Raw genomic sequence first — 19,345 nt, forward strand, 5'->3', positions numbered from 1 at the left:
TCCAACCTCTTCTCTTTTCAACACCTTTGAAAATGTCTGGCCCCTCCGACCGTCGTTTTGACTTGAACCTTGTTGAAGAGGCAGCCACGCCTTCCCCAGACAACATATGGTGCCCATCCTTCGTCTCCCATACTGGTCCTCTTACCGTTGGGGATTCCGTGATGAAGAATGATATGACCGCTGCGGTGGTGGCCAGGAACCTTCTCACTCCCAAAGATAACAGACTACTTTCCAAACGGTCTGATGAGTTGGCTGTTAAGGATTCTCTGGCTCTTAGTGTTCAGTGTGCAGGTTCTGTGTCTAATATGGCCCAACGCCTATTTGCTCGAACCCGCCAAGTTGAATCATTGGCGGCTGAAGTGATGAGTCTCAAACAGGAGATTAGAGGGCTCAAGCATGAGAATAAACAGTTGCACCAGCTCGCACATGACTATGCTACAAACATGAAGAAGAAGCTTGACCAGATGAAGGAATCTGATGGTCAGGTTTTACTTGATCATCAGAGGTTTGTGGGTTTGTTCCAAATGCATTTATTGCCTTTGTCTTCTGGGGCTGTACCGCGTAATGAAGCTCCAAATGATCAACCTCTGATGCCTCCTCCTTCTAGGGTTCTGTCCAGTACTGAGGCTCCGAATGATCCCCCTCCGGTGCCTTCTCTTTCTGGGGCTCTACCGACTGCTGAGACTTCTCCTAAGCAACCTTTGTGAAGGCTCCCTCTTGTTTGTTTATTTTGACTCATGTATATGTACATATTTGTAACTTATCGGGTTATTGGATGACCCTGCAAGTCCAACCATATAACACCTGTACTAAAGACTCCCCGTATTCGCAGTTGTTTTGCCCTTTTTTAAAGACATACCAAAGTTATATGCACTAAACCATATGCCCGAGGGAGTTTGAGAGGTAAGTGGGAGATTTTTTTTTTTTTTTTTTTACTGTTCTCAGAACACGAGTTGGTACACCACGTGTTTTATTATAAGTGTACCAACCCGTAGTCTCGGTACACTATCTCTCCATATGGAGATGGATAAGGCTTTTGAAACCCCATGAGAGCTGGAGATAAAGACCATTGGTATTCATGCCGTTGTGTGTGTTATGTGTTTAATGAAAAACTCTTAAATTTCCCTGCCAGTACGGGATTCTATAGAACCAGCCCAACAATCGACATAGCTAAGCGTCCCAGTTCTCAAAGCCAAGCCCTTGCCTTGTGCACATAGAAACTCTATGAGTAGGCTCGTCGAATCAGAAAACAAGCAATACCACCTGCTTCTCCAAGACAGTTCCTTGAAAACATAGTAAACCCGAGGGCCCTTTCAACCCGACAAAAATTTAACTACCAAGAATTTTCTTCAATGTGAAGCCTAAAAACATCACACAGAGAATCAGAATACAGACATCGATGGATAAAAACAATTTTACATCAGAACAAACTAGGCTGCTAAATTGGTGACCGTAAAAAACTGCACCGTTGAATCCATAACATTCATTCATCTAATCTAGGTCAATATGAAGGAGTGGTCGGGGCTCAGTTGCCGATTCAATAACTGTACAATTTAGTAACTAGCCCCAAGAACAGTCCCATCTGGGAAAAAAAACAGTATACATGTACACAACAGGACACAAGGGTTTACGAAAGTTTGAAATGACTTCACTGGATGTTTTGCCACCATGGAAATGCAAAACTCCGTCAGATGACAAAGCTATTATCCAAAAAGACCAAGGGAGGTTGGCTACATCAGTATTGTGATTGCCTGTGGGATGAATGATGAGGCCTTTTCCTTGAGCAGCTGCGGTAGCTTGCATAGCTTAAGTTTCTGCACAGAACGATATATGCCAATGAGCTAGCTACACAAGCATTAACCTGAAACTCAACTTTTAGTTCATCGTTTAAGCATTACAATTGTACTTACGAATCATGTTCCTGCATTCTACTTCTTGATGATTCCTCTGATCTAGAACCCTGCCAAATATGAGTTACTTTAGAGAGACTGCAGTTAAACTGGATAAAAGGACTCGACATTAAGGTCAAAATTCCAGCACAGGGGAATGTTCTACTGTGTTCGCCCAGATCTGTTTCACGGAAAACAAAGTATCTATATTTCACAACAGGTTGTAATTTAAGGTCAAATATTTTGTCGTTTGAGATTTTATTTTACGATATTTTATTATGGATTATGGAATTGCCGGTATAAACTAGCATTTATATCAATGAGAGCAGAGAACAAGCATGCATTCAGGCTTGGTAATCTTTTAACCCCTCATGAATTCCACTTTAACTTGCATTAGCCCAAAGCAGCATAATGTTTGACCGATGCCACGCAGTCCAGTTGGACCTGGAAAAAGGTGACAGCTCAACAGTGCCCTACAAATGGTGACACCTCAAATGTCCCCCCCCCCCCACCCAAAAAAAAAGGAATAAAAAGAAAAACCCATCCCACCCTTGAGGTAAGACAAATATCTTTGATCCCGACACCGTTCATGGCCCCAAGAGGATTGCTCTCTAACCCTCCACACATAAGGTTAATTCCTATGAAGAATTGATAGGGTTTCATAGATTTCTAGGTTTCAAATAAAAAATTAAACACATATGGAGCTATTACCGGTAACTCCCATGAAAAATTTGTTCTTTAATACGTAAACTTGAAAACAAGAAAAAAGAAATATACAACTTTGGCTACGAGAGCTTTTCCAAAATCATAAATCGTGAGCAAGATATGCATCAACTGGTAATAAATTTTAAATATGATATACTACAAGTTTAGATAGTATACTGACAGGCAGACATAATTCCTTGCAACTTCTGCTTTGGGCCTCCAGGTATTCTTCATAAGACTGGTTAAGAAGAAAAGGAAAATTATCAGAGCGGAAATTTCGTTGCATAAGAAACAGAATTATTTTATAATATCAGTAATAAGCTTGAAAAGTAATGTACAATGTGAACTTTCCTTGACAGAGCATTCAGCATGCCAAACAACATCACTCTTACCAAAGATACAGTAAATTAGTTCAGCTTTTCTTGAGAGAGAGAGAGAGTAGAAAACACGATTGGGAACTATCAGACAATTTAAACCGAAATAAATCAAGACAAAGTTATGTTGGTTAGATCTTTTACCCTCAACATCTTTCCTAAGATGTTTACAAAAGCCTTTGACCAAGAAAAAAACAAAGATGATGCAAAAAGCCGTAAATTCTAACATATACGACAAGTCTACAACAACAAAGTCATAAGTTTAGATTCAAATTATTTTCAACAAGAGTCATCAATAACCTTTCATGTAGAGCTCTACATCTGCAAGGAAGATTTCAAACAGCCCTTCGGTATAAAATGAAGAAATGTGAAACAAAGAAGATAAGTCGAGAAAAGAAAATTGGAAATAATACCATTTCCAAAAAATCATCTTCAGTCAGAAGAAAGCTAGCTAGACGACTTTCTGCAGACAAACCCCAAACAACAAATTGAGATGACAAATTCCAGTCCACTCGTATATATAAGAATCGTATCCATTAATGCAAATGCAACAAAATAACAGACAAATTTCAGGAAGAATAATACCAGTAGATCTCTGATTTGCTAAAGGATATCTATTTGCTTCAGCCTGCTGCTGGTAAAGAAACGAAGGATACATCATGGGTGTCTGGGACCACGATAGATGCATGGGACCCACATTATACTCTTCCTCCCCTAATGAACATGGAGGCTCTAAACAAGGCCTTTTTGAAGGAAAATCATCCATGGGAATACTGCTACACAATAAAATCGAAACTAAACCCTCATGACCAGATTTATAAATAAATAAATACATGCATCTGCCAGTGTTCAGAAATTATTACCCGTTCGGTAAGCCGTGCACATCATCCGTCCCATCAAGAAGCTCACAAAGAACTTCTCCAACATCTGGAGACAACTCCTGAAATAAGACCGAATATCAAGTTAAATTTTAAATCATTCTTCCAAGAAGGTAATGCAACAAAAGGAAATCAGAAAGCACTTGATATAATAATTAAAAAAACCTGGCAGTCTCTGCTAATTTTAACGGGTTTGTACTCATTCAATGGATTTTTGAGATGAAGAGTCTTTTGGAAAGGAAGATCATTTAGCCGAAGCCATTTGACCTTAAAACTTCGTCCCCATGGATTACTTCTACTACTTCCTTGACTCCATACATTGTCTCGTCTCCATCCAACAGAAGATATCATTTGAGCATACCCTTGGAAGGCACCACTCATGTTGACACTGAATATTAAAATTACTTTACCAGAGTTCTGCAACACAACCATATGCTACCCTATAAAGTATCTAGATTGGAAAGGAAAAACACGATATTAAAACATAGACGATCTTACATGAAAGGCTTCTTCCAAAATTGGTTCATTCATGACTTGAGTAGCCCAAATTCCTTTCTCAATTGATAGTTGGATATTTTGATGATTCAAACTCTTAATGATGAAATATCTAGTATCATGCACTGTACTTTTTTTGTGAGGTGGAATTCCCGACCTGATCACGAGAATGCTCTACTTCTTCTGATTTAGGTGGATCAACCCCCTCATTAACTTTGTGACTTGAACTCTCTGACAACAAAACATCATATTATTCACGCATCAAAGTTAGAAACGAAAACTGCAAAATGCCTATCTAAGTAATTGGAAAATGTCATTTTTTGGTTAGAATGATGATATTTGGAGACTAAAATTAAACTCCTAGAGTTCAGCTAAACCTGATATAACAATTCAAACTACCAACCTATATACTACTACAAATTCACGTCTTCCAAGAACAACATATTACATATTATATATCAGTGCCAAACATCTACAAAGAGGTCCAGCATGAAAATCATTAGGTGCAACTTCCAACATCAGGTCATAAACTGGAAATATCCTGAACGCATTAAACACAAACATATGATTATCCGAGTATATCTACTACACATGCACAAATGTTAAAGCAGTGTAGATGCGCAACATATATTTTGTACATTCCACCAAAGAACTTTGAAAGCAACAGTTTCACAACAGAGATCTGAAAATTCAGTTGTAGCTTCAAAGCTTGAATCACTTTGCATCCATCACATCGATAATCGTATACTTGCTTGTGAGAAAAAATGGGTCAGTTTACAGTTAACGAGATGCAAATGAATAAAGTAAAAATCTGATTTTAAAAAATTCTGAGAAAAGACAGCACTTAACGAGGATTAGGGAAGGCAAAAAAGCACCGAAGTGACGGATGGCAGGTTCAACAATTATAAATCAAACTGCTCTAATGGACTAGCTCTGAAAAGACACTAACCACAATTATAGCACTTTAATTTATCACTTCCAAACTATACATTGCTTTCCATATCGCCAGTCAACCAAATCCTTATAGTCCGCAATAAATATATTATTTTTTTATTTTATTTTATTTTATTTTATTTTTTGTAAAAACAATCTGCAATTACTTTTATTATGCATGCACTCATCAAAACATTGGTTAGGGCAAAGCATTGTCAACAAAGAGACAAATTTTCAGTAATTACAAATATAAAAGGCATGCTTCAAACTGTTCTTGAACAAAATTCTTCGTTCACAATTTGAGAAGTTCCTGAGATGCAAAGCAAGTGGGGCTTCTACCCACTACATATTTTCCCTAAAGCTTCAAATGGCTTATAAATGAAATAAAATTGCACGAGGAGTTGGTCAATTCTCTCACTACTTGGGTTAACAGCATTAGACACTTCCATTACCACCCCACAACTTGGCAACCCTGTCAAAAGAAGGAAAACACAAAAACTCTATTACCTATCAGGCAAGAGGAAAGATGCCCGCATTTTCTAGTTTATAGGAAACAAAATTTCATTAAGAAGATGTCCAATTTTTTCAACACCAACAATGACTACAGAGCAACAATGAGAACCTCAAAAGAGGAAACTTACCCACTGATGTGAAACTATATAGTATAAAGTTTAAACATATAAAAACATCACACTAGAGATTATAACGGCAATGCCATAAACGTTTTACGACAATTCCCAGGCAAGACGTGGGATTCTCTATTCCAAACAGAACTAAGTTACTGTCTTACTGAAGACATTATTATCATATATGAATGTCCAATGACAGAGAAATGCAAAAGCCAGATATTTACTGCCACCCACCACAGAGCAATGGAGAACATATGCAATTGAAGTTTGAAATATTTTTGATACACACTGGGAAACATGTTCAAGTACAAAGAGAAGAACTAAGAGCTTTTCAGTATGCAAAACGTAGATACATGGAAATGATAATTTCCATACTCATCATCCATCTCCGAGGTAGCATTAGGCCAACGACTATTACTCTTTGAACATGGGTTACAGCCACAATACCAGATACAGTACGCATAAATTAAATTCATTTGAAACAGCTACTCTATATCAAACAAGGTAAATTTTATCAAGTTAAATGATAAAAAAAAGAACAAACTCGCACTCTTGTTACCTGGATCATCTGAATTGCCTATGTCTTGTTTCCAGTCAGTAACAGATGAATCGACTACAGATGCATTTTCCTTCGTAGTATCACACGACATATCCGTATCAGCCTAATTTGTCATAAACCAGGTGAAATGTAAGCACAAACTAACTCTATGGCGTTCAAATGGTAAGGTCAAATAAAATTCAATGAATAACTTTACAAAGAAACCAAATAAACTAAATCCTCAATGAATAACTTTACTAAAGAAAACAAATAAACTAAATCCATTTGTTTAAGCAGAAACTACCAACTTTTTTAACAATTATTTTCTTTTCATTTTCTCATTAGCAAGAATTTCCTTTGTAGTATCACAAATGCATCATTATTGTCTTTTGGTACGGCTTCAACTCAACATAAGGAATGGTAAAACTTATCCTTTCTTTTTTGCTCAGAAGGCATTTCCACACTTTCAATAAGGTCGTACCCAGTGCACAAGGCTCCCGCTTTACGCAGGGTCTGCTCCTGTATCTTAAAAACCATTTCCATAATTCTTATCACTTCAGCCGCCAATGATTCAACTTGGCGGGTTCGAGCAAATAGGCGTTGGGCCATATTAGACACAGAACCTGCACACTGAATACTGAGAGCCAGAGAATCCTTAACAGCCAACTCATCAGACCGTTTGGAAAGTAGTTTGTTATCTTTGGGAGTGAGAAGGTTCCTGGCCACCACCGCAGTGGTCATATCATTCTTCATCACAGAATCCCCAACGGTAAGAGGACCAGTAGGGGATAAGAAGGATAGGCGCCATATGTTGTCTGGAGAAGGCGTGGCTGCCTCTTCAACAAGGTTCAAGTCAAAACGACAGTCGGAGGGGCCAGACATTTTCAAAGGTGTTAAAGAGAGAAGAGGTCGGACAAATCAAGATCTTAGAAGTGCAAGAAAGGAGCTTCTACTGGTGGAGATTCAAGTGTGCTTTGGAACTTAATGCCAGCCTCTATAAAAATCTGCACTCGACGGAGCTTCAGAAATCGAAGAGGCGTTTGCTTTCTCAAAAACTGGGCTGCTCAGAGACCACGAGGGCCGATCTCAAAAATCGACGAGGCGTTTGCTTTCTCAAAAGCTGGGCTGCTCAAAGACCACGAAGGCCGATCTCAGAAATCGAAGAGGCGCTTGCTTTCTCATAAGCTGGGCTGCTCAGAGACCACGAGGGCCGATCTCAGAAATCGAAGAGGCACCTGCTTTTTCAGACTTGTCAGCACCTGTCACATGCACAATCAGCTTTATGGAAATTACGGGCATTCTGTCGAAGATTTCTGGTGAAGTATAAAGCACGTGAATCTTACTATTCAATCATCCATTTTCCACACGCAACATCAGCTCATGGGTACCACAGATAACTTTGTCAAAGATCTCTGACAAAATTTAGACATGTGAAGCTTGCAGCTCCCACTATATCGTTATGACTAAGAAGGGTAAAAGAATAGCAAAGAAACAGCACTAACAAAGTTTAGACACATAAATTTCGAAGGTCTAGCTACCATATTATTACCCACAAGGGTAAAGGAACAGCACCACTGCTGGATAATTGGAAAGTCCCTGTGTGTCAACCTCTGTGCTCCGTGGCAAGGTAGACTAGCAAACATGCCCAACCTTTACTCACATTCGAGAAAACACTCCCAACAAGATTGCTTGCTCCAAAATCGAAGAGGCACCGCCCTCCGAATCTCGAGAGCCAGACTCCCAACATGATTACTTTCTCAAAAATCGAAGAGACACCACTCTCCTAATCTCGAGAGCCACTAGCAGGATTGCTTTCTCAAAAACCAAAGAGGCACCGTTCTCCGAATCTCGAGAGCCAGATCCCTGACAGGATTGCTTGTTCGAAAACTGAAGAGGCACCGCTTTCTCAACTTCGAGAGCCAGATCTCCTTGGATAAAGCTTGTCTGTAATCTTCACACGCAACATCAGCTTTCCAGATACCACAGACCGCTTTTTCAAAATGCTCTGACAGAGTTAAAACACGTGAAGCTGGCAGCTCCCACTACAGTGCTATGACCAAGCAGGGTAAAGGAATAGCATTACTACTTGTTGTTAGGGAGACTCCTATATATGTCGATCTCCATCCTCAACGGACATGCAGACTTGCAAAAATGCTCAACCCTTCCTCATATCTGAGAGGGCACTCCCAACGAAGCTTCTCGAAATACTCAGCTTTCTTTCCCACCGATAATACCTCTGCAAACAAGCTACACCAGAGCAAGAATATCTCATATCATCAGGGTCAAAAGAAAGAGTATCCCATATCATGCTTTTTCCTTGTCTTTTCCTTTGGCCTTGTTCTTACCTGCAAGACAAAGAGAAAGAGAGCAATTCAGTCAGCACTTGGAATCGAGCTTCCAGTCAGTAACTGATTGCCTGGAACCCCTTACCTGATTACCTACCTGGCATTGCTCTCGAGTATTCATCTTCAACATCTTATGCTTCCAGAGAAGATACCACATCTGTCTGAGGAACAGATAGGGCAAGTGAGAAGGATACAAGGAAGCACGTGGTGACTAGCGTAACAGAACACGTGCCGATACATCCACTACTTTGTCAACAGCAAAAGTATCCCATATCAGCAGGGTCGAACGTACTCTAGATTTGATGGACTTGTTTTGACCCTCAAATTCTTCAGTCGGCCTTATACTCTGGAGGAAACCAGAAAACCCTCCAGCCTAGTTCAAGAATAAGCCTGTGGAAAGTTACTTCTTCAAAAGCAAAAGTATCTCATATCATCTCTTCTCCTTTTCTTCTCTTTATCCTTCATGTTGCCTGCAAGATAGGGAGAATGAGAACAATCAACCGGAACTCGAAATCAAACTTCTGATATGGGATTGATTGCTTGGAGCTCTGATTGCGTACCTTGTCTGTCACCTCTTTCAGCAGATCCCCTAACTTGGCGACTTGGGGGACTCCTACTACATGGTTTGTATCGCGCTTGACCAAGCCTGAAACTACAAGTAAGCTTCAAGTGAAATTGATACATTACCTTGTGCATCTCCACCAGTTAAAGATACCACCCCTGGATGGAGGAAGAGTACTTCCAGAGAAGATGCCACATCTACCTATGAGACAGATAAGGCAAGTGAAGACGATACTACACTTCGGTACTTAGAAGTTTCGTGATTACTCAGCGGCTTGGATCTTGCAAGTCCCCAACCGAGGAGCTTCCCTCACTCGGGAACTTAGGGGAGCATTGTTTGTACCATACTTGACCAATACCGAAACTACCGAGCACCGGTCAACGTTACACCGTCAAGGACCCAAAAGAGTTTCTCTCCAACCAGGAGGCCAATCACAGAGCGACAAGTGTCGACATCAGAAGCCAATCATAGCGCGACATGTGCCAACATCGGAAGCCAATCACAACACGATACGGGTCAATGTCAGAACAAGGCTAGAAACTCTCTTCTATAAAAGGAGATCATTCTCCCACAATATTTCCTAATGTCATTTGTACTAAATCATTTACTTGTACTCACTAAAGGAGAGCTTGAACCTATATACTTGTGTAAACCCTTCACAATTAATGAGAACTTCTCTACTCCGTGGACGTAGCCAATCTGGGTGAACCACGTACATCTTGTGTTTGCTTTCCTGTCTCTATCCATTTACATACTTATCCACATTAATGACCGGAGCAATCTAGCGAAGATCACAAACTTAATACTTTCTGTTGTACCAAAGTCCTCACTGATTTTGTGCATCAACAATCCTTAAATCCTTACCTTTTTGCGTTGGTAATGGATGAGTTAACAGGACATATTCAAGATGATATTCCTTGGTGTATGCTTTTCGCAAACGATACAGTGTTGATAGATGAAACTCAGGAAGGGGTAAATGCGAAGCTCAACCTTTGGAGAGAAGTGTTGGAATCTAAAGGTCTTCGCCTAAGCCGATCAAAGACAGAATAAATGGAGTGCAAGTTCAGTACAAATGGAAGCCAAAATGAGTTAAGGGTGAGGATCAAAGATCAGGAAATACCAAAGAGTGACCGTTTTCGCTACCTAGGATCTATCTTGCAAAAGAACAAAGAATTAGATAGAGACCTCAACCATAGAATACAAGCTGGATGGATGAAGTGGAAGAGTGCATCCGGCGTGTTGTGTGACCGTCGTATACCACTGAAGCTCAAGGGAAAATTTTATAGGACGACAATAAGGCCGGCGATGCTGTATGGCACAGAATGTTGGGCAGTGAAGCATCAACACGTACACAAAATGAGTGTAGCGGAGATGAGGATGCTTCGTTGGATGTGTGGGCACACGAGATAGGATAAGATTAGGAATGAGGATATCCGAGATAAAGTAGAAGTAGCCGAAATTGAAGGAAAGATGAGAGAAAATCGGTTACGGTGGTTTGGACATGTGCAAAGAAGGCCTACTGACGCTCCGGTTCAAAGATGTGACTACGGGACAGAGGTTCAGGGCCGAAAGGGTAGAGGAAGACCTAGGAAAACTTTGGAAGAGACTCTAAGAAAAGACTTAGAGTACTTGGATCTAACGGAGGACATGACACAAAACCGAGCGCAATGGCGCTCTAGGATTCATATAGCCGACCCTACTTAGTGGGAAAAGGCTTTGTTGTTGTTTGTTGTTGTTTGTAACTTCTTCTCACTAAAATAAACAGAGCCTACTGAAAAAAGTATAATTTTCATTCATTCTGAATAGCCAAGAACAAAAAATAAGTACAAATAGCCACATAGGCAAGACTAAAGAAAAATATGGTAGAGGGATTTCAACGTGCAATTAAACAAGAAGTCTGCTACTAGTTCTCTGTAGCATAAATAAATAGTGACGAAGCAACCAATAAACCGTAAAAATAAAAACCTCATTAGCACTTGCAGCACCTAACATGCACCGTGTTTCTTATTTGTATGTACTATAAAGGTGTACACTCCACCATAAGACGTCCAAACTGATCAAATACAGGTAGTCCTTAACTATATTTTTAGTATTTCTCATAAACAGAAAAATTAGCTTGTTTATAGTTTAGATAAGTTCTAAGAACCGATTAAAAGCATAATCTAATCCTCTCAACTATCTATAGATGAGGCATGCTCCACAACTTCATAGTAGTGTTTTTCTTCGATAACATTCCAGAAATGAAAAAGACGGCTTCCAACAAAACTCACATTTCAAACTGTCATTGTCAATTACCGAAACTGAAACCAAATTCTAAAGCACAACCAATAGACGAGGGAAATTCTAACATTTCAGTTTGTACTAACACTAATTTGTATTAGCTCATCAATTTTGTTTACCACATCCCGCAATTCAAATTAACATCTAACATTCAAATATGTCTATCAAAACCTATTTTAAGACAGCCCAAGCAATGATTCAAAACACTCTCTAAGATCACTAAACCTCAACAATTAGTCAGTTCACAAAACTAAATTAATACAAATTAAATAAATTAAATTAACTTCCAGCACAATTTTTATCTGAACTCGTTCCAATCATACACAGATACATAACAATTGTAAAAGAAAAGATATGGAAAAATAATTTTCTTCATTTACTTCCAACATTTCTCTCAAAAATCAATAAAAATACAAAAAATAAAGATTAACTCAGTTACGGATGAACTCAAACAAAATTACCCCAACCCAATACAAAAGCTCAATGAATTATCTTAAATCAAATTTCCCTCCATTGCGAAAGGCACAAAACACGAGCTAACAAGGTCAGAACAGTATACCCATTCAAGCAAAACATCAACAGAAGCAGAAGCAGAAGCACTCATACCTTTTAAGAGAGAGACGGAGATGAAGAAGTTGAGGAGAGAGAGTTGGGGAGGGGGGGGGGGAAGAGGAGTGAAAAGAGTACAGGAGGAGTGTGTGTGTGTGTTGCCGTGAAGTGTGGTGTAATCTTCCTCCTCGAAGGAGCCCTAGTTTTCGAAAAGTACTTGGTAGTTGTAACCGACAGTTTCACGGCTTCCCCCGAACTCAGTTCTGCTAGCATTACAGAACCCAAGACCTTATGGATTCTACTGCCACGTGTCAGATACTATTGAGATCTGACTTCTTCATATTTTTTTTTTTCGGTTTTAGGTTGGTCGGGCCAGGCTTTGCTTGGTAACCAACGGGCCGAACAACCCCAATAGTTCATTTCTTACTATTCAGTATTATGGTTGTAAACACGAATATTCTACCACAAATGACAAGAGAACATGTATATAAAATAATTGTTTGTATTAATGAATTTGTAGGGTTACAATCTCTTTACAACTTGATCCTCTGGTTCAATCTTCGAAATGTGTAGATGTGTAGTGTTGTTGATCCAAATGTCGCTATGACTTGATCTTTGATGAACGAATGTTGCAAGGTTTTGGCTCTTGGCAATGGAGAAACCGGCACGTGTAGGGGTGCTTGGTGGTAACAAAGAACATGAAGGGTTTTCTAAGTCTTCTTGAGTGTTTAAGTGTTTGAGTGCTTGAGAGTTTCAGAGTTTCAAAGCTTCAGCGTCTAGGAGTGAAATGATTTCTGAACCTTTTTCTTTGTCTTGGAGCCTCCTATTTATAGACTTTCCAAGCCTTGCCCACATATGGATTTGGCCTTGATTGTGGGCTTGATTAATTGATGAAATAACCAGGACTCTATTTATGGGCATTAGGGGTGGGTTCAAAAAATCGAAAATAAAAAAAAACTGAAAACTGAACCGAACCGAAACCGAAAAAACCAAACCGAATTGAAAAAACTGAACCGAACCGAACTCTTTTGGTTCGGTTCAGTTTTGGTGGTCTAGAAACCGAACCGAACCAAACCGAACCAAAATAATTAAATTAATATTTTTTAAATTTTATTTATTTAATTATTTGATTTTATCATATTAGAATATGATACTTCAGACTGCTGCTTTCGTAGGACTTGTTTGCTTTCCAATTCAAATTGTCTTCTCAGCTTCTCCATCTACAACAAAAATTAGAAATTATACCATTACATGCAATATTTCTAGTTTATATCATTAAGTGCAACACATATATAAGAACACATATCTCAACTGCATTGCAGTTGATTAGGGAAAGCAAACAGTGTATAAAAGTCTCATGAGTTTATTAAACACTACGAGATCAAAAACAAAATTCAAACTTTCTCACCTATGGCCAAGTATAGTAGCTTCTGTGGCCTAACAATTTTGAAAAGTATATCAATATATTCAAAAATATTGATGAACACCTCTTCAAAATTTGCTGGTGGTAGAAACTGAACACAGAATGTAGAAATTATATTATGTAACCACATATATGGATAAAAAAAATCGGACCATAAAGATAAAGAAAATATCAAAAATTGTTACCTAGACAATAATCAAAATAAATAGTATATTATAAAATGTTTATCTTATTGCTAGTGAAGAATACATGTATATATATATATATATATATATATATATATATATATATATATATATAGAGAGAGAGAGAGAGAGAGAGAGAGAGAGAGAGAGAGAGAGAGAGAGAGAGAGAGAGAGAGATTGAGAGAAAGAGAGGAATGAATAAAGTCGTACTCCATCATCATCGTCTAAAAAGAAATCTATTTACAGTTAAACTTTAAACCCAAAATATTTTAAAAAAACCTTTATGTTATAATTATAGTTGAACTTTAAATGTTTATTTTCATTATCTTTATGTCTAGTCGGAATATTTATTTTATGATTGTGTTGGATATGTTAAAATTTAAGATTTCAATTTTTTTCATTTAAAAAAAAAACCGAAACCGAACCGAAAAAAACCCAAAAAAATTTGAACCGAACCGAACCGAAATTTTGATTTGGTTTCGGTTTTGGCAAAAAACCGAACCCACCCCTAATGGGCATGTTCGTAATTTGACTCTATCAATTAATATTTGATGACTAGTCCGATTTTGATGAGTCACATCCATGTGTATGATTTGTGAGACACATGGCGTATGCCCTGGCCTGTCAAAACTATAATGCATTGGTGAACATTTATTTCACCTAAATCTCGATGTCTAAAAATTCGGCCACTTCAAAGCTTGTCATATACATGTGCTTGTCACGTGTAAAATATGTGTTTTGAAGTCCCTCCGCATAGTGAATGTACTTTGACTACTGTGCTTTGAAGTCCTTCAATGTAGATGTCAATTCAAGGCCCGTTGAGGCTTGATCTTGAATTGGGCTGGAAATTTCTTTTAGGGCTGTCGGGGCTTGGTCTTGAATTGGGCTGGAAGTTTATTCAAGGGTCGTTAAGGCTTGGTCCTGAATTGGGCTGTCAATTTCTTCAAGGGCCGTAGAGACTTGGTCTAGAATGAAACGGGACCACGAGCATTTTTCGTGTGGCTGGTGATCTTCAATTTTGGTAGTGGATTGTGCTTGTTGATTCTCCATGAGCTTGATGAAGAACACTGAGTGTTAGCTTTGGCCAAAGAGCTTTCTGGCTTTCCTCCAAAGGTTCATATTTACTTCATTTCTCTCAAGTCGACTTTGATTCAAGGGTAGTGGACACTGGACCTTGAATCGGACTTTTGATTTCTTCAAGAGCAGTCAAGGCTTGATCTTGAATGAAATGAGACCACGAAAAGCTTCACATGGCTGGTGGTCTTCGACTTTGATGATGGATGAATTGGCTTGTGTTTGTTGTGCTTGTTGATTCTTCATGAGCTTGATGAAGAACACAATTATTTGGGTGTTTGAGAGATTTCTAGATGTCCGGGCTTCGACTTGCTTCCTTTTCGCCCTCCCCTACTTATGAATGAGTGCCTAGTATTTATAGGCAAAGAATTGGGCTTGATTTGAATACGAGCATTAGGCTGGCCTGCTGCTTTGTGTCCTCACCTCACATATACATAAGGATAATACATATGTAAATATATACACACGGCACCATCACTTCTTTTTTCCTTTTTTTTTATTTTTTTTATATTCTTTCCTGATTTTTTTTAATTATATTTGTTTTATCTGGTATTTCTCTGAACAGGTCTTCTTTCTCTTTTTGGAGACTAAAATTTGGCACCCAATTCACTCCTTATTTTCCAAAACAAATCCCTGCAAATGGGAAAAATTAATCCCTAGTGAATGAGGGATAATATTTGACTTTCATCAGAATTTCCTTCCTTTTTAAAGCAAACTTAAGCCAATAAATTGGACAAGCCATGCCCTGCTTCAATCCAATTGTGGCATTGTATTTCTTTTTGTCTTTCAGTGGGCAACATGTTACCCACCTTTGACGTGCCTCTTTCTGCATATTTTTTATTTATTTTTATTTTGCTGCATAATCTTCTGTAGTTGATGGTACATGTTGTCCTCCCCCGCATCTCGCTGCTGCTCTCCGCATACACCACTGTTTTCCGCATTCGGGGTACGTTTCATTTAGCATGCTTCTGTATACGTTCGCTTGGATTCGAGCCTGCATTGTTGCGTTCTACTGCTGTCGGCCGCCCGCTTTGCTGCCGCTGTGAATTGCTTGCTGTTTTACTGTACATTGCCTGTTGTGTAATGCCGCTCGCTGTTTGCAGCGTACTGCTTGCCGCTGACCGTGACTTCTTGCTTTGCCGTGCACTGCCTTCTGCCTTGCCTTCATAAATTTAGGCCCCAATGCAATGAAAGGATTTGGTCTCACACTGATTGCTGCACGGACTATATAATATTATATATATTTGTCTTTTATGGGGTTTTTGTATTTTTTTTTTAATTTTGCTCCTTCTTCTGATGGCACATCCCGACCAGGAATGTCCACTAGGATTCCGAATCAAGCTATGCTAGCCGACACCTGAAATGTGACGAAGCCATTGTTGGAAGTATGTTTAATGACGAAGCCAATCATTTGATGTAATAGCTTTTGGAATACTTATTGTATTAAACTTTTATATGTTTAATGAAGGGCAAAGCTTATTGTTAATCACTATTTATTGTATCATGTGTTTAAGCAATAAGGGAATCCAAGGAATGTATTTGATCTAAGAGACAAGTAATTTAAGTAAGTTAGGTTAACGAGACCTTTCTCTTATGTTCATTCTTAAAACGTTCCTAGCCATAGGATTGCCAATTGGGTATTGACAATCCGCTAAGGTTAGTATGTGTTATGTCGACTCAAGCATGAGTATGACTAGTCTCAAGTCATTTAGTGTTGGACACTAAGACAAACACATAGGTGCTCGAAAGAGTAATCGAGTACACTGAACTACGATCAAAAGAGAGTTCGAACATACATGTCATGTAAGAACTCGATAGTTGCAATATGCAAAGTAGTCCTTTGACCTGAGGCATCATAGATGTCTAATAGTTAGGTCCTTCACCTTTGATCATGTCAAAGGCATTCCATTGGAGTGTCCACGGCATTGTTGGGGTCAAGCTATCTAGTCATGTAGGCATATGAATGCACAACAAGGGATCTCTAACCTTCCATGGTGGAAGGAGAATACTCTAAGATATGATTTGAGAGTCTTTGGCCAAAGCATATGAATATGACTTAGGAAGTTTGTTCCAAATCTTATTTAATAGAATCATATGGAGAAGTATCACATTGGATAGTAGACATGAAACAAACTATCACTTAAACAATGTGATTAAGAGTATTGTATTAGAGAAGGACCGTATTGCATTGTAGTTGTAACTGGATAGATTCTCCAACCAATTCTACTTAGCTTGAGTAACCATGACATGCTGCTAGGTGTCACTCATGGTTTATGGAAGCCCTAATGATTAGCAAACACTAATTTTAAGGGAGAATTGAAATGTGGTTTCAATTCACAATCGATCGTTAAGAGTAACAATCGCCCACTACCTCGCTAAATGGAACCTAATGGATTGTACACCGAGTAAGGATGAAAGTGAAGAAATTAAATGAAATGGATATGCAATTAAATGGTTTAATTAAAGAATGGTCAAAGTTAATTAATTAGTTAATTAATTATACGAAATGTTCGTATTGGGCTTTTAAGTTGGTTTTGGGCTTCGGGGCCCAAAAGCGTTTTGGTCCACAAGGCCCATTATGTTTAAGTTGTATGACAACTAAAACAAAATGGGCAATTAGCCCAATAACATCAACATGGCCGGCCATAGGGTGAGTGGATGCAAACTTGGATTAATTACAAGTTTGCCACTCACATGTGATGAAGTATAAATTCAACTTTATAGCTTTATTTTCATTTAGGGTTTTCTTTGAGGCAAAGAGGTGAAACATTTTCTCTCTTTTCTCTACAAGGAGGCCGGCCACTTAGAGAGGATTTAGCTAGCAATCTTTTCTTCTCTAAGTCATCCATTTCATCTGCACACCTCATCCTTGGTGTGGAGACTTAGAGACACCAAACCTTTGGTGTTTTTGGAGATCCTTTCCTTACATCCTCAAGGAGCAAAGGAGCACAAAAGGGAAGGAAATCACAAGGAAGATCCAAGGAACTAGGAGGTGACTTGAAGGCTCTCCACTTGGGTGAATCCCTTGTGTAAACAAGGATGAGCTTCAAAGGTAATAAATCTCTAAATCTTACCTTCTCTTTAATGTTGTTAAAGAGTCTTATGGTTCACCATTCACTAGGCTTTGAAAGTCATGGGTTTTAGAATTGTTTTTGAATGCATGCCTACTTTAATGTGTTAATAGTTTGCATATGTGTTCAAATATTCTCACATGTTCTTAGCTAGGACAAAATTTTTCCTTCAGCCATAAAGTGCGATGATGTGGAAAAATGTGAATAAATTTAAACCTAAGAGTGCCTACATACCAGAGTGCACCGGTGAGCGAGAATGAATCCACTTCATACGTGACGTTAGAGCATAAGCAAGTACAGAAGAGTGAATTAAGAATCGTACCCTTGAAATAATCTCCAATACTAAGAATCGCCACAAATCTTTGACGATAAGAAAACTCAGCTAATAAAACGTGGAGGGTGAAGACAAGACAAGGGTGAGTGACCTTATAAATAAAATTTTAATAGAAACCATATAAAACATTATAACCTCTCGCTACAACACCTGTATAATTTTCAGAAAAATCATAAATATACCACAACACAACATCTCGTCAGCAATATCAAATAATCATGTGATTAATAACTCATACTAGTACGTAAGTCGGAGTCACCTATGGTGACCTGTATGACTTAGCCATATCTCATCACATATACTAGTTCATCACATATTTCATCACATATGCTAGATTATCGCATATCTCATCACATATGCTAGCTCATCACATATTCATCACATATGCTAGCTTATCACATATTCATCACATATGCTAGCTCATCACATATTCAACATATATGCTACTCATCACATATTCATCACATATGCTAGCTTATCATATATATACTAGCTCATCACATATTCATCACATATGCTAGCTTATCACATATTTCATCATATATGCTAGCTCATCACATATTCATCACATATGCTAGCTTATCACATATTCATCACATATGCTAGCTCATAAGTCGAAGTCACCTCTAGTGATCTGTATGACTTATCCATAACTCAATAAGTATACCTGCACATGAGTTGGAACCACCTAAAGTGGTTTATACGACAGGACTGGGTGTAAATAAATACGCTCAAGTGCTATGATCACATAAAGACTGTGCGAATAATCACGGGTCACCTACGAGTTGAAACCACCTATAGTGGTCTGTACGACAGGATTGTGCACCTACCTTGGATCCAAGGTGAGCGTAAGGTGCGGGAGGTGAACATCACGTGAAGGATTGTGCCCTAGCCACGGGCGGGAGCACTAACACTGGGGTGCAGGTTTATGAGATCTCAATGCATCTAAACATAACATGTACGATTCATGAGCAACCCGTACGACAGTGTCGGGTTTGCTTAAGACATAATATAGTCATGCCATAACCCCATCATGTCAACTAATACCATAAACTCACCTGAATTTACTTGGGTGTCCTGA

At 38.7% G+C, this 19,345-nt stretch overlaps 1 protein-coding gene across 5 annotated transcripts; it reads right to left on the reverse strand.

Annotated features, from left to right (window-relative positions):
* Nucleotides 1-1,337: 1,337 nt before the first annotated feature.
* Nucleotides 1,338-12,424, reverse strand: LOC126624963 (uncharacterized). Of its 5 annotated transcripts, none has more exons than XM_050294026.1 (11): nucleotides 12,235-12,424; nucleotides 6,463-6,565; nucleotides 5,693-5,746; nucleotides 4,345-4,572; nucleotides 4,012-4,234; nucleotides 3,832-3,908; nucleotides 3,554-3,741; nucleotides 3,382-3,431; nucleotides 2,776-2,832; nucleotides 1,911-1,960; nucleotides 1,338-1,814 (listed from the first exon to the last, which is right to left on the reverse strand). In XM_050294026.1, the coding sequence occupies exons 4-11, from the start codon at nucleotides 4,371-4,373 to the stop codon at nucleotides 1,736-1,738; spliced, it is 753 nt and encodes a 250-aa protein (XP_050149983.1). In that variant the 5' UTR covers nucleotides 4,374-4,572; nucleotides 5,693-5,746; nucleotides 6,463-6,565; nucleotides 12,235-12,424; the 3' UTR covers nucleotides 1,338-1,735. The 5 variants fall into 5 exon arrangements, with proteins under 5 accessions (XP_050149983.1, XP_050149978.1, XP_050149981.1 ...); XM_050294021.1 differs by having other exon boundaries at nucleotides 4,012-4,263; XM_050294024.1 differs by having other exon boundaries at nucleotides 4,012-4,263; nucleotides 5,520-5,746.
* Nucleotides 12,425-19,345: the final 6,921 nt, after the last annotated feature.

This window comes from Malus sylvestris, chromosome 6 (assembly GCF_916048215.2).
Source record: "Malus sylvestris chromosome 6, drMalSylv7.2, whole genome shotgun sequence".
NCBI lineage: Eukaryota > Viridiplantae > Streptophyta > Magnoliopsida > Rosales > Rosaceae > Malus > Malus sylvestris.